The following is a 15,516-nucleotide window of genomic DNA, read 5'->3' on the forward strand; positions in this document are numbered from 1 at the left end:
TTTGGATGGAGAAGTAATCTCATGGGTCAATCAGAATATTAATTGTACCATGTCATATGACAAATTTGAAAGCAAGTTCTTAAATAAGTTTTGGTCAGAATCTGAGCAAGCTGGGATTAAGAGTGAGTTTTTGAATGGTCGAATGTACAGGGAAGGTGAAGTGTTTTTGTGAAAACCAATTGAGGAAATTAGTACACTTAGACAAACCTTTTGATGAACTAATACAAATAGAGAGAAAAAAGGAGATTACCGAAAAGAGTACAGTGGGAGTTGATTTATGAACCAGACGACTCCGTACATCAGTTCTTGAGTTATGTAGATAAGTTGGATAGAGCCTTTGAGAGAAATGAGAGGTTAAGTAATGGCAGATTTGGCATTCAACCACCTGGGGGGTGGAATCAGAGCAGGAATCAAGGTAGGAGTGACAATGAAAATCAGAATAATAATAGTGGTTACAATAGAAGTGATAATAGATGGATCAACCATAGAAATGGGAATGGAAACAGAGGATATGACAATGGGGAGAGACCTTGGGAGAATAATAACAGACAATTGGATGATCACCAATCAAGACCAGGCAATTTAAACCAACAGATGCCTCATTGAGAGCCTCTCAGTTTGGGGTGAGAGATAAGTACTGAAATCAGGCTAAACATTACCGGCCTAGAAAAATTGAAAATAATTACAAAAGACAGAGTAATCAAAGATATTAGAGTGGAAATGACAGAACTAATGTAAGAAGAGCACATCATATTAGCAAATTACTGTTTGACAGTAAATTCTGGAAAAGTGTGAATGAAAGTGTGGAAGATAGAAGTATTAGCATCTGTAAGAATGTCGAAGAAACTATTTCAAGTCTATATAATCAGTGTGGTGAAGTTTGTGAAGAAAATGTTGGTTCTGATGGTAATCTCGATGAGTTTGGGTGAAGTAAATTAATGGAGGAAGAATCTATCACTGTTAAGCACTTAAGTGATGATAATTGTACTGGTGTACTTGTCAACAATTCTGATGATCATTGTAAAGATGTTGTAGAAGTATGTAGTATTGGAGATGGTAGTGTGTGTGGTAATGTTGATAGTGAAAGTGTGAGTAGTAATGATGAATGGGAGGAAGAATTAGATGGCATGGTGTGAAGAATATGAGAACCAGATTGTACCAATGGAAATTGGGAAGGTATTATCAGATATGGAACATGTGAATAGACATTACGATTTAGATGTGATGCTAGAAACTTTATGGGATACTTACAAGGGTTATAGTGACAGCAACAGGGTAAAAAGGGTCATCAAGATTATTTGTGAAGAATTGCATTCCATCTGGGAAGGTAGAACCAATCAGCAGGCTTACAGTGAGATCAGTTCCAGGAAAAGTAGACAGTGTGTAAAAGAGGAATATAACATCAAGCAATCATCTGATGTAGCTCTAAGTAAAATTCAGATAAGTAAGAGAAATTGCACAGGAAAAAATGGTATAAACAACTTGGACTTTAGAGAGATTGAGGATGATTTGTTGCATGAAGATGAGGAAAGCAAGAAGGAAAAAGTTTTAGGTTGCACGTATATACATATAGAAGTTGCAATTTATGGAGTTTGCCTATTAGACTCAGGTAGTCCTGTTTTGTGCCATTTATGAAAAATTTAGAGACCAGATAAGACATAGTGCTGACTTTGAAGAATATCCTGTTATTGGAATCAAAATTAAGGGAGCAACTGGTAGGCATGAGAAAGTTGTAAACAGGCAAGCCTTAATATCTTTCACCATTAATGATGTACAGTAAAACCAAGGATGTTTTGTAGTACCTGAACTCAATGAAAAAATTTGTTCGGAATGAATTGGATACAAGGAGTAAATGCAGATTTTGACTGGAATAACAAAAGGTTAAGGCTTACCAACCCAAGACAGATGTAACACATGTGACTGAACTAAGCATCCAAAATTGCATAGAGAACAATTTTCAAATCACTCGATTTGTGCAAATGAAAAGATTGATGTTAATGCGTAAGACAATGAAGAAGAATGTAGTGAAGATAAGTATGCTGAATTAGTGGCCACCAAACTAAAAGAAGCTGTAAGTCTAGACAAAGAACAGACAGATCAATTACATAGTTTGTTGTGGGAATACAAAGATGTGTTTAATGAGAAACCTGGTAAAGTGAAAAACTATGAATGTAGACTTAAACTAAAACCTCATTGACCATTTTTCATCAAACCATATGGAGTACCCATCTTAAAAAGAAAAGCTTTGGAGGAAGAACAACAAAAGATGGAAGAGTGGGAAGTAATTGAAAGGTGCAATAGTGCATACAGTAACCCGTTGGTGGTAGTTTCCAAAAGTGATGGTGGAGTAAGACTAGTGCTCGATTCAAGACATTTAAACAAATACCTTGAGAGGGAAACTGATCACCCTGAGAACATAGAAGAGTTATTACATAAGTCTGAACATATAAAATACGTGTCTATTTTAGACGTAACAGCTCGTTTCCATCAGGTACCATTGGAGATTTGGTGTAGAAAATATACTGCATTTTTGTATGGAGGAAGATGTTATTGCTATTGTGTTGTACCATTTGGACTTAATGTATCAGTTGCAGAGTTTACCCGAGCATTGGATTTTGTTGTAGGAAAAGAACTGTGAAGCAAACTAATCCTTTATGTTGATGACATACTTGTAAAAGGAAAGAGTTGGGAAGAACACAGACATTTGTTGGGTGAAGTGTGTGTTACAGATTGAGACAGGGAGGGATGTCATTAAAACTAGGGAAGAATAAATTAGGTGTTAGAGAGCTCAAATTTTTAGGCCATACCATCTGAGAAGAAGGAATCTTGCCTGATGAAGAAAAACTTGAGGCCGTTGCAAAATTTCCTGCACCCAAGACTAAGAAACAACTTAAATGATCCTAAGGAATTTGTGGCTGCTACTGGAAGTTTGTCAGCAGTCAATCTTTAAATGAACCATGTTTGAACAACTTGTTGTAGAAGAACACCATTTGGGTATGGGACAAGGATTGTCAGGAAGCATTCGATAACATCAAGAAACAGATGGGCAATAGTAAAATGTTATACAGACCTTATCCTACAGAGCCATTTTGCATTATGACTGACAGCAGTGACTAAGGACTGGGAGCTCATTTATGCCAAGAAAATATTGTAGATGGTGTGATGGAGCATAGATCAATAGCTTTTGCAAGTAGAACTTTGCAAAAACATGAGAAGTCATATACTGTCACTGAAAAAGAATTATTAGTGGAAAGGAAAGAGAAGAAATAGTCAAGAAAGTAATGGAACAACAGGGGAAACTGAGTAAAAACAAACATGATAAGAAGTTGAAACCTACAAATTTTAAAATCGATGATGTGGTTCTGGTGAAAACATATGAAAAATCCAAGGCTATAAGTAATGAATTAAAGAAATTTTTTGACATCTTTAGTGGTCCATTCAAAATTCAGACTATGCCACACCCAAATGCATACAGGTTAGTGTATCCAAAGTCTGGAAGGTTCTTTGGTCTATGTGACATTACTGAACTGAAACCCTATAAGCAAGTGTCAAACAATAAGAAAAAATAACTCATCTTTGTGTCAAGTGCGTGGTGAGCACTAGGTCTATGAGCTATGTAGCATTCTATTTTCTTCTTTTCGGTTTCAGATGCTACATATTTTACTCATCTATAAACCTGTAATGAAGTTATCTCTTACTGAAAATACTATCCAATTCTCTGTATTATAAGTTTTCTGTATGTAATATGACTCTTGAGTAACGTTATTTGTGGAATAATTTGAAAATATAACTGTGTGCTAAATTTGACTTTCCTACAATGCTGATTGACCAGTTATTGTAGTTATACTCTGTAGAGCATGTATTTGATTTGCGGGTGCTGCTTTGAGAATTACAGGCATGCTCATGATTTTGTGAATTTGCTAATGAGATGAACAAATGGACAATGGTAAAGATGTACATGTGTTACTAAATGGACAAGTTGCAGTGTGCCAAAATACATTTTGTGAAAAGTTTGTTATTACAAGATGGTGTGATGATGAGCAGTCTGTGAGTTTGTTTCATATGATAAATAGTTAAATGAGATCTGGGGAGTCAAATATACTGTATAGTGGAATATTATGAAATATTAATCAAAAAGAAAGGATACTTATATAGTTCATTTTTGGTTCATTGACTTTAATCTGTATATATCTAAATCTTTACACTTTAGAGATGCTTAATTTTGTGTGACTTTGTTTGTAAATATGTTAATAGTATAGGGTAATATGTGAATGCTTTCCTCATGTGACCTTAATTGTAGCCTACATGAGTACCTTGAGTAATGAGTTCATCTCTGTTCCTACCTAGAGAACTGTATCCAAGATCCTTACCTGACCTGGAAGCAAAAATTAAAAATCTGTGAAACTAATAGTGGACTGTGCTATTGTAGTGTAGAGACTGCCATAAAAAGAGGGGTTGCAGACACAAGATGGACAGCTCAAAAGGACAGATGATTGTGAGCTGCCAATTCCTTAAGATGTGCAATGTGAACCAGTGACAGGAGTGACAGCTAAGAAAAGAAAACGTTTTTGATTTTTGAATTGCTTGTATGTATTTAGCAGCCATTCATACAAGTAATACTTGTAAGAGTGACTGGGTGGAGGGTGTGTGTATAATGGTACAGCCTTCCCCAGGACTCATGAAATGTCTGATACCACCGTTTTATATATGCATCCGGATAGTTATCGTAATTCAGTGCTCCCTAAGGCCTTCTATGTGTGTATATATAATCATTCTGTCCTATTTGACAAAAAAAAAAACAACTTGATATTCATTGCAAAGGCATGTGGACTCTACCGGAAGGACGTGTTGTCATAATTATCGGTGGATTGTTGTCATTGATAAAATTATGTACATATACTAAATTAAGTAACTACTCAAGAAATTGAAGTAATAAGTCCTTAGAAATAAATAACTAGGGACTGCAGAGATGTTAGCATGAAAAATCAATGCTTCTAATTAACAAAATTGTAATCTAAAAATCCAGTAACCTTAGACCTCACTATCTTGAGAAACAGCTTAAAAGTTATTACCAAGCGATGTATTTTCATTTGTTATTGGAAATGGAAATGTCGTGTGGCTAGGGCCTCCCGTCGGGTAGACCGTTATTGATTTTTATGTCTTCCTCTGTAATTAATATTCTTTGTAATTACATTTCTAATTAACTCTCCAATTGTTTACATCTCACAGTTTTCCATTTTCCAGAATTTGAGGCCTTATTTATATATTCTATGTATTTAATCTGATAAAGCAAGAGCTATGGACTACCATTACATGTTAGTAACCAAATCCAAACTGTAATTAATTATGTAACTAAAATAATATGAGAGACATTATTGTAACTAAAGTTCAGAATGATTTTCTTATGGAAAACTAAAGATATTACTATAAAAGATTGTCATTGAATATTGTATTTTATACCTTATTCAGCTGTAATATCAGTTTCTTTACATTTTGTAAATTTTAATTGTGACATCAAAATTGTACAAAATTTATAATACTTTATTTTGGAAGCTATTGTTAAAATTCTATATAAAGTGATACTTTTGGAAGTCAAAGAGATCAGTGAAGTCTGTCCATGTTTTGTTTTCATGACGAGTGCAGTTCGGATGTCAATTAATGTGAATAAATTTTGCGAAGCATGAAAATTTCCCATTCATTCGTCAATTGACCAGGCAGAAGAAACTTATGTAACATTCTACATGAATCATTACAGGTTCTCGGTTAAGGGAATATCATCTCAAGATTGGAAAAAGGGATGATTAACAGAAGCCTTTGACTCCAGCTACCAGCCCACTCCCTATAAATGATATTTTGCTGTGCCCCTCAATCCCCCTTTTTAGCTCATATAATTAATTGATATTCCCTTAGGAACAGACATCTGGAAGAGCATACTTTCTAGGAACAGACATCTGGAAGAGCATACTTTCTAATTTGACTTGCTCGTTTTGGAAAGTTGGTTCAGCAATATTTTTTCAAGAAATACTTGTAATCTGTATTTGACATTCAATAAAATCTATGTAGTCAGCATTCTGCTAGAAATGATCTCTGCATAATTCTTGGCAGAAGCTAATATGCATTGGACAAGATTTATTATCATAAGATTTCTTAATCATAGTTGAGACACTAAATACAATTGTGCTACGGCACCTTAGGATATCACTTGGAACACATTTTTACTTCTACTGCTGTGCAGCTGTTTTTCTTTCTGTGGTTATTTTGAAATGCAGGGTGGCTATAATTAAAGTTTTATTACTTGAATCAGTGTTGAAGGTGAAATATTTACCATGTGGGTCCTCAGCTTCATAGAAATTTGATTGTTCAGACTGTATGCAGCAGGATTTGCATTGTTAGTAGTGTTAGTGTCATGACATGCCATTACTGGTGTAGCGGCATCAGGTTGAAACACTAGCATCAGTGTGTATTACGACTGCAAACAGTTAACATGGGTCTGCACAAGGTGAGCAGGGCCTTACTCGTATAGCTGATTTCCAAAATAACAGCAGTAGTGCTGCTGCTCTTCATGATATTTCAATGTATTAAAGGAATATGGAGCGGTCCTCTTTCTACACCAGGGTGTTTTGGAAGTTTGAATTAGCTGGCACTTGCTCCTGGCAGAGGCTGACAGCCAATTGCATCTCAAATTGTTGAAGAAGCTACTGTTACAAAGATTGAGACTGCTGGACACAATGTGTGATCTTCAAGCCATGCACAAGCTGCATCGCGATAGCTCAACATTACATGGGCAACTGAGTATTACATGTTCCACCATTGTTTTGGGCTGCAGTAGAGCAACCTCTAGGGCAGTTCCAGGCTGTCATAGAGGCAGATGGTAATCACACTGAACAACATTTGTAACACGGAACATAAACATTGGTACACAATTAACAAGTGTTACTCTCTCATTTGGAAATTAAATGTGTTTCTTTCATTGGTTTATTCATTGTTTCTCTTCCCCATATCCTTATCAATGTTACCACAAAGATTCATTGTTCTGCAATCACTTGTTTGTCAGGGGTTCCCTGTCAAGTAATAAAAGTTTAACTATAAGCACCCAGTATTAACAAACATTTACAGAGTCCCACTATAAATTTTCAAGACATTGATTGTCAATTGAGAAATGTTTTGCTGCACTTGTTGACAACTTGATTGAGATTCATATTACTGGTATCATGGACTAGAAATAACTGCATAATTCGTCATTACTGTATTTTATTGGAAGAAGGAAAGAGGAAAGAAAAGGGGAAAGGAAGATTAAAATTTAACATATATTGATGCCACAATTATTACAATGAAAGCGCAAGCTTGAAATGGACAAGGAGAAAGAAGTTAGACATAACATATTTAAAGGAACCGCCCTGGCATGCATCTGAAGTTGTTTAGGATACCATAGAAAAGTCAAAACATTAATGGCCAAACAGAAATGTTAAGTATGGTCCTCCTGAATATCAGTTGAGTGTATTAACCATTGCAGTACCTTACTCAATGGTTTATATGGATTGACCTGTAAGCTTGAAGAACTCAGTGGGTAAGTATTTTTACTGCATTAGTGAAAGTGAAACTGCCCTATACAGCCAACCTATATCATCAGGTTTAATAAACTTTTATTTGGTTAAAACATGTTCTTATACTTTAAAATTGTAGCTGTTTTAGCTTCTACATTCATATGTATATTGTACACATTATTTTTATGGGAAATTACACAAATCAAAAAAAGTTCTACATTGCCCCACTTCCCAGAACTCCTGAAGATAGACGTTGACTGTGGATGTTATATCACAGACACAGTCCCTCTGACTCTTCAGAGATGTCACTAAACCCGCCCAAAGATGTAAACAACCATGCACGAGCAGTGCCTATTAGGTAGAGGGGCTCCGACGTTGATCAGTTCCAGTCATTCCACGAGCAAGGAGGTACATGGCTCGTCTTGTCTGTAGTTCAACCATACCTAGACGGTCAATACCATGGTTTGATCATGTCCGCATTGTTACTTTGTGCCAGGAAGGTCTCTCAACAAGGGAAGTGTCCAGGCATCTCAGAGGGAACCAAAGCGATATTGTTCGGACACGGAGCAGATACAGAGCAACAGGAACTGTTGATAATATGCCTCGCTCAGGCCACCCAAGGGCTATTACTGCAGTGGGTGGCTGCTACCTACGGATTATGGCTCGGAGGGACCCTGACAGCAACGCCACCATGTTGAATAATGCTTTTTGTGCTGCCACAACACATCATGTTACAACTCAAACTGTGCACAATAGGCTGTATGATGCGCAAATTCACTCCCAACGTCCATGTGAGGTCCATCTTAGCAACCACAACACCATGCAGTGTGGTACGGATGGGCACAACAACATGCCAAATGGACTGTTCAGTATTGGAATCATGTTCTCTTCACTGATGAGTTGTCGTATATGCCTTCAACCAGACAATTGTTGGAGATGTGTTTGAAGGCAACACACTCAGGCTGAACACCTTAGACCTACTGTCCAGTGAGTGCAGCAAGGTGGAGGTTCCCTACTGTTTTGGGGTGGCATTATGTGGGGCCGCTGGTGGTCATGGAAGGCACCATAACGGTTGTACGATATGTGAATGCCATCCTCCGACTGATAGTACAACCGTATAGGCAGCATATTGGCGAGGCATTCGTCTTCATGGATGACAATTTGCACCTCCCATCATGCACATCTTGTGAACGACTCCCTTCAGGATAACAGCATCACTTGACTAGAGTGGCCAGCATGTTCTCCAGACATGAACCCTATCAAACATGCCTGGGATAGATTTAAAAGTGCTGTTTAAGGATGGCTTGACCCACCAACCACTCTGAGGGATCTATGCTGAATCGCCGTTGAGGAGTGGGACAATTGGACCAACAGTGCCTGAACGAACTTGTGGGTAGTATGCCACGATGAATACAGGCATGCATCAGTGCAAGCGGATGTGCTACTGGGTATTAGAGTTACCACTGAGTACAGCGATCTGGACCACCACCTCTGAAGATTTTGCTGTATGGTGGTACAACAATGCGATGCAATGTGTGGTTTTCATGAGCAATAAAAAGGGCGGAAATGATGTTTATGTTGATCTCTGTTCCAATTTTCTGTACAAGTTCCAGAACACTCAAGACCAAGGCGATGCAAAACTTTTTTTGATGTGTGTATTTGTTTATGTACTGTTATTTAAGAGATATAGTTCATATGTTTTGAGCTGTTTAGGGTAGAGAGGCTAATTATATGTGGATCAAATGTGCGTGATGCATTAATGCTCTGTTAATCTGATACACTATACAACAGAAGTGTAACTTTTGTATGATGTTTTACACTTGTCTAGGCAAATGCCAAGCTGGGTCTCTATCTCTGCCTTAGAAAACAACATGCAGACAGTTCAAAATGAATTGACAGAGAATTAAGTTATCACAATTCGTTATATCTCAATGTGGTAACTGACATTTGGATTGAAAGATAGCACATCCCACAGTAGAATTGAATAAAAACAGTTGCCTAAATGTGGATGGGTGCTTACTTATTGTTAGAGGATGCTGCTGCTTATGGAGCAGAGATTGAAAAGAAAGAAAAAGGAAACTGACTTACAATGTATCAAGGTTTGGGCATGTTACTGTGGACTTTATATACACTGATCAGCCAGAACATTATGATTACCAATTTACTATTGATGTAAACCTGTACTGGTGATTGCAGCATCACCTGGCATGGAATGGCTGCTAGTCCAGCATGCACGTGGTGCATGTGGTATCAGTGAGCTAGCTGTCCGTGTGTAGAATGGGGAAGGCACAGGCTAAGTTTAACTGAGGACAGATTGTGATGGCCCAGAGGCTCAGCATGAGCATTTCAGAAACTGCACAACTTGTCAGATATTAGAGGAATGCTGTGATGAGTGTCTTCAACAGGTAGCAAAACCAAGGTGAAACAACGTCCAGACATTGTGGGGCCAGTCAGCTACCTCTCATAACAGATGTCATTCATTGTAGGCTGGGCAGTCTGGTAAAACAGGACAGGCAGCAAACTGTGGTGAAACTAACATTAGGCTAATGCTGGACACACAGTGAACCAAACACTTGTAATGCTGGGCCTCTGCAGCCAAAGATCTCCACATGTGCCAATGTTAATGCCACGACATCAGCAACTATGACTGAAATGGGCACATGATCATCGGCACTGGCTGTTGGCACTGTGGTAGAGCATTGCATGATTTAAGGAATCCTGATACCTTTTCCGTCATGCCAATGGGAAGGTGAGAACCTGTTGTGTTCCAGATGAACAACTCCTTGACACCTGTACTGCAGGATGGAGACAAGCTGGCAGCATCTCTAGTATGCTCTGAAGGATGGATATAGTAGTGCTCGTGCAAGGCACTGTGATGGCCAAGGAGTATCGTACACTGATTGTAGACCACATACACCCCCTCATGGCGATCATGTTTCCTGATAGCAGTGGCATTTTTCAATAAGATAATGAACCATGTTTCTAGGCCAGGGGTGTGATGGAGTAGTAGTAGTAGTAGTAGTAGCTTTATTCATCCGTAGATCTCTTTTTACAAGGATATAGGACATGTCAAAGTATTTACAAGTTTAGATCAATTTAAAATAACTAATTCATATACACATATATTTACAGACTTCTAGTTAGAGACAATAATTAGATTAACTCCTGATATACAATACTTTTTTTACAAATAACTTATTAAATAATGTAATGCCACACTGTTCACTCATATCTCACTATCAGCCACTGCACACACTATACACACATTGTTTCATAACACTTCACACACACAAAAAAAAAAAAAAAAAAAAAAAAAAAAAAAAAAAAAAAAAAAAAAAAAAAAAAAACACCTGGTAATCTGTGGGCCATTTTCTGTCTGTACCACAACTTCCCATTTGCTATTCTGACAATATTCTGAAAAACTGAGTCAGCATCCCTCCATAATGAGTGAGATGTTGAGCTCAGAGAGAGGAAGAGGTTTTAGTATTGTGCAATGCATAGCTTGGGGGTAAGTATTTCTTGAAAGGAAAAAAAAGTGAAGGTGTTACGTGGAATGTTGGATATTTTATAATCATTATTATTATTATTAGTATTATTTATTTGTATAACATTTTTTATAAAACCCCTATTCTGTTTTAGCTAAGTAATCCTTCAATGTATAAAATGTATTGCATAACAGGTACTTTTTAGCTGTCTTTCTAAACAAGTGTATTTTTGCAATTTTTTTAATCTCATTTGGTAATTTATTCTACAGTTTTATTCCTTGGTATAAAATGCTGTTAAGAGGTTTATGTTTATTTTTTCTTGGTAAATGTAAGTTAAGTCTATCTCTTGTTACATGGTCATGGACAGAACTGTTTGTTCAGTAATTACCAATGTTATTTTTGGTGTGTACAACTGACTGGTAAATTTATCCACATGGAGCAGTTAAAATCCCCAGTGTTCTGAACAGATCTTTATAACGAGCTCGACTGGTATTTTTTGTTATTATTCTTATGGCTCTTTTCTGGAGTTTGAAAATTGTGTTCATATTTTGAAAATTGTGTTCATATTTTGTGCATTTGTTCACCAAAAAAGAACGCCATAGCTAAGAATTGAGTGTACATATGCATAATATGTAACTAAAAGACACTGCATGACACTGATGATAGGATTCTAAGGGCATAACATGCTGATGACATTCTGTTGGCAAATACCTTTGTGTGTTGACACCACTTCAACTGAGAATCAATATACATTCCTAGAAATTTTGCATTTGTTACACAGTCTGTAGAGATGCCATCTACATTTAATTTAACATTGTAATTTTTCCTCTTCAAATTGAAATTAATTTTGATTTGAGGAACACAGTGGTGAATTCCAATTGGTGTGCGACCCTCCTCCTCCCCCCTCCTGCCCCCCCCCCTCCCAACTCACTAGATCTGAACCTGGTCAAATAAATCTGGGATGTGGTTGAAAATGGCATCAGTTTATTGCCCCCCTCTCCAGAATTTATGGCTAGACGTACTGGCCATTAGGTATGGGGTCATAATGTTCTGGCTGATCAATGTGTGTGTGTGTGTGTGTGTGTGTGTGTGAAGTCTATGTATCCAAAAGATATAACATTGTTCCAGCTACTCACGAGCAGTATGAACCAGCAATCCTTTAATATTTGATATTCATCACAGGCAACACACACTGCATTGACAACCTACCCACCAGATGAAAGTGCAGATCAGCTAGTCAGACGGTTGCAGCATCATGTATTGAGTGAAGGAATTCGAACTCATGAAGTTTTCACAGACAAGGATCCTCATAAAACTGGTCGTGTGACACGAGAACAATTTCGATGTGCTCTGGATATGCTGGGAGTTGCAGGAACACAACGGCTATTTATGTCTGAGACTGAGATCCATTCACTAGCTGATGCTTATAAAGATCCAGATAATGAGTCATACATTTGCTGGGATAGATTTGTGAATGATATTGATAAAGGTTAGTAGAATGTTATGTGCATACACTTTTTGCTACTTGTTCTGACATGTCTTTCAAAGTATTTGTGTAGCCTGTCATATCACACTTATGGTACGATTTTTTAAATTTTTTATGACTGTTATTAAAGATGTCTTACTATTTATAGACTAATATATCTAAAAACAAAGATGATGTGACTTACCAAATGAAAGTGCTGGCAGGTTGATAGACACACCAACAAACACAAATATACACAAAAAATTCAAGCTTTCGCAACCAACGGTTGCTTCATCAGGAAAGAGGGAAGAAGAGGGAAAGACGAAAGGATATGGGTTTTAAGGGAGAGGGTAAGGAGTCATTCCAATCCCGGGAGCGGAAAGACTTACCTTAGGGGGAAGAAAGGACAGGTATACACTCGCACACACACACATATCCATCCGTGCATACACAGACACAAGCAGGCATTTGTAAAGGCAAAGAGTTTGGGCAGAGATGTCAGTCGAGGCAGAAGTACAGAGGCAAAGATGTTGTTGAAAGACAGGTGAGGTATGAGCGGCAGCAACTTGAAATTAGCGGAGGTTGAGGGCTGGCGGATAACGAGAAGAGAGGATATACTGAAGGGCAAGTTCCCATCTCCGGAGTTCTGACAGGTTGGTGTTAGTGGGAAGTATCCAGATAACCCGGACGGTGTAACACTGTGCCAAGATGTGCCGCCGCTCATACCTCACCTGTCTTTCAACAACATCTTTGCCTCTGTACTTCTGCCTCGACTGGCATCTCTGCCCAAACTCTTTGCCTTTACAAATGTCTGCTTTTGTCTGTGTATGTGCGGATGGATATGTGTGTGTGTGCGAGGGTATACCTGTCCTTTTTTCCCCATAAGGTAAGTCTTTCTGCTCCTGGGATTGGAATGACTCCTTACCCTCTCCCTTAAAACGCACATCCTTTCGTCTTTCCCTCTCCTTCCCTCTTTCCTGATGAAGCACCTGTTGGTTGCGAAAGCTTGAATTTTTTGTGTATGTTTGTGTTTGTTTGTGTGTCTATCGACTTGCCAGCACTTTCGTTTGGTAAGTCACATCATCTTTGTTTTTAGATATATTTTTCCCACGTGGAATGTTTCCATCTATTATATTCATATTTATGGACTAATTTTGATTTTTCATTCTTTGAGTACATTATGTACAACGAATGTAATTCTAATGTAATAGTTAAAACAATACAAAATTAAGTGAGTGTCTTAGCCCAATAGAGATGAAACAGGCTTTACTATGCATGTGGAACAAGATCTGGGATGAAAGCTGCTTCTGGGATGCATAGTGGGAAAATGGGATACTGGAAGAGGACCACCACAAATAATAAATATTAGGCTGGGCTCTTTACTGTAGAGGAATTACTTCTTATGAAGACTAACAATGATTAAAATTCCATGGGGAACACTATTCTGTTGAGGGAATTTGTCTGTTTATGTGTTATGGACTCAGTACTGAAAGTAGTAATACTTAATGATAAAGGACCACAGCAGTATGAAGAAACATACACAAAATTTCCATTGTGTAGTTAGTGGATGATGTTTTGTCTCCTGGCCATATCCTTTCTGTAGCCTTATGCTTTGTTTTATACCTGTTATGCAGTAGCCTCTCTTTCTTTAAGAGTTTCTTTATGATGACTGTATACTGTGGAGGGTCCTTTCCATTATGAACTGTTACACTGCATTCATATCTATCCAGTACATGGTCAACTGTTCTTTTAAACTTGAGCCACAGTTCCTCTACATTGTTCTGTACTGAACTTTAACTTTCAAGTTCCTCATTGAGATATGACACTATAGCTTCTTTATCTACTTTACTGCGTGCAGCTCATGGTGTAATGTTTAACGTCACTGCTTCAATGTCATAGGGTCCTGGGTCGTGGGTTTGCTTCCCAGCCGAGTCAGAGATTTTCTTTGCTCAAGGACTGGGTATTTGCATTGTTTTAATCATTTCATCTCACCATCATCCTAAGATGTGCAAGTTGCCAAAGTGGCACCAAATAGAAAGACTTGCACCAGATGGCCCAACAATCCCAGACATGGTCTCCTGGCGAATGGAAATGTCCATAATACAATAATACCATATGATCATTTCATTTCATCTAGTTTAGTGAACGTGTAAATATTTCTACTTGGTTTAGTTGCCTTTGTAGTTCAGTAATCATTGTTACTGCAGCTGCCCCAAGGCCACTAATATCAGTTTTGATGTGGGCATCTTTGAAGAAGCCTGATTTATTAGTTGCCATTGCATCTAATATACTTCTAACGTAAGTGGGGTTCTAAATCATCTGTTCTATGTCGTTTTCAGAGAAGACATTTAGTAATGTTTCACTTGATATCTGGACACGGCCACAGAACTGCATTTATCCCAATTGATTGTTCTGTGATTAAAGTCTCCTCTGATAATTACAGTATGATTGCAGAACTATTCCTTTCTCCACTCCATTTTAGTTTTCTATATCTTTAATTCTGACATGTCTATGCCACTTCCCCCAACCCAACACCCAACCCCCAACTCCCCTGCACATCTACCATATACAAAGCTCTTAGCTTTCCTCTCTTACTAATACATGCATGATGTTTAGTCAGTAATCTCTTGTCTTGCCTATTACCCTATTTTCCACTTTTAAGCACTCAGGTTTTCAAATCTCGTCTGTCCCAACAGTCAGTCTTTCCTTCTCATCCCATCCGATAATTCTCTGCTGACCTGGGATTCTGGGCAATTTTTCTGAACTCTCCCCATGTCCTAGACCACACCAATTCTTTTCCTTCATCCCTCTACCTTTACACACTGCAAGTCACTGCACAATGAACCATGGTGGGTATTTCATGCAAATATTAGTGATTTTTTGTCCTATTCAATTCACTTATGCCCTAAAGACTTAAACTCTCTAATCTTATTCTCATGATCCCTGTCTTATTCTCATGATTCCTACATGACATACACAATCAGGGCAGCAGATTGGCTGGACGGACTTTCTCTAAATCAAG

General features: G+C 37.8%; 1 protein-coding gene across 1 annotated transcript in view; it reads left to right on the forward strand.

Annotated features, from left to right (window-relative positions):
• LOC124572183 overlaps positions 1–15,516 on the forward strand; it is a 492,468-nt gene that overhangs the window by 302,132 nt on the left and 174,820 nt on the right. The window contains exon 6 of the mRNA XM_047131123.1: positions 12,212–12,518. Coding sequence (XP_046987079.1) covers positions 12,212–12,518 — 307 coding nt within the window. The remainder of the gene's footprint in view (positions 1–12,211; positions 12,519–15,516) is intronic.

Source organism: Schistocerca americana, chromosome 1 (assembly GCF_021461395.2).
Source record: "Schistocerca americana isolate TAMUIC-IGC-003095 chromosome 1, iqSchAmer2.1, whole genome shotgun sequence".
NCBI classification, from domain to species: domain Eukaryota; kingdom Metazoa; phylum Arthropoda; class Insecta; order Orthoptera; family Acrididae; genus Schistocerca; species Schistocerca americana.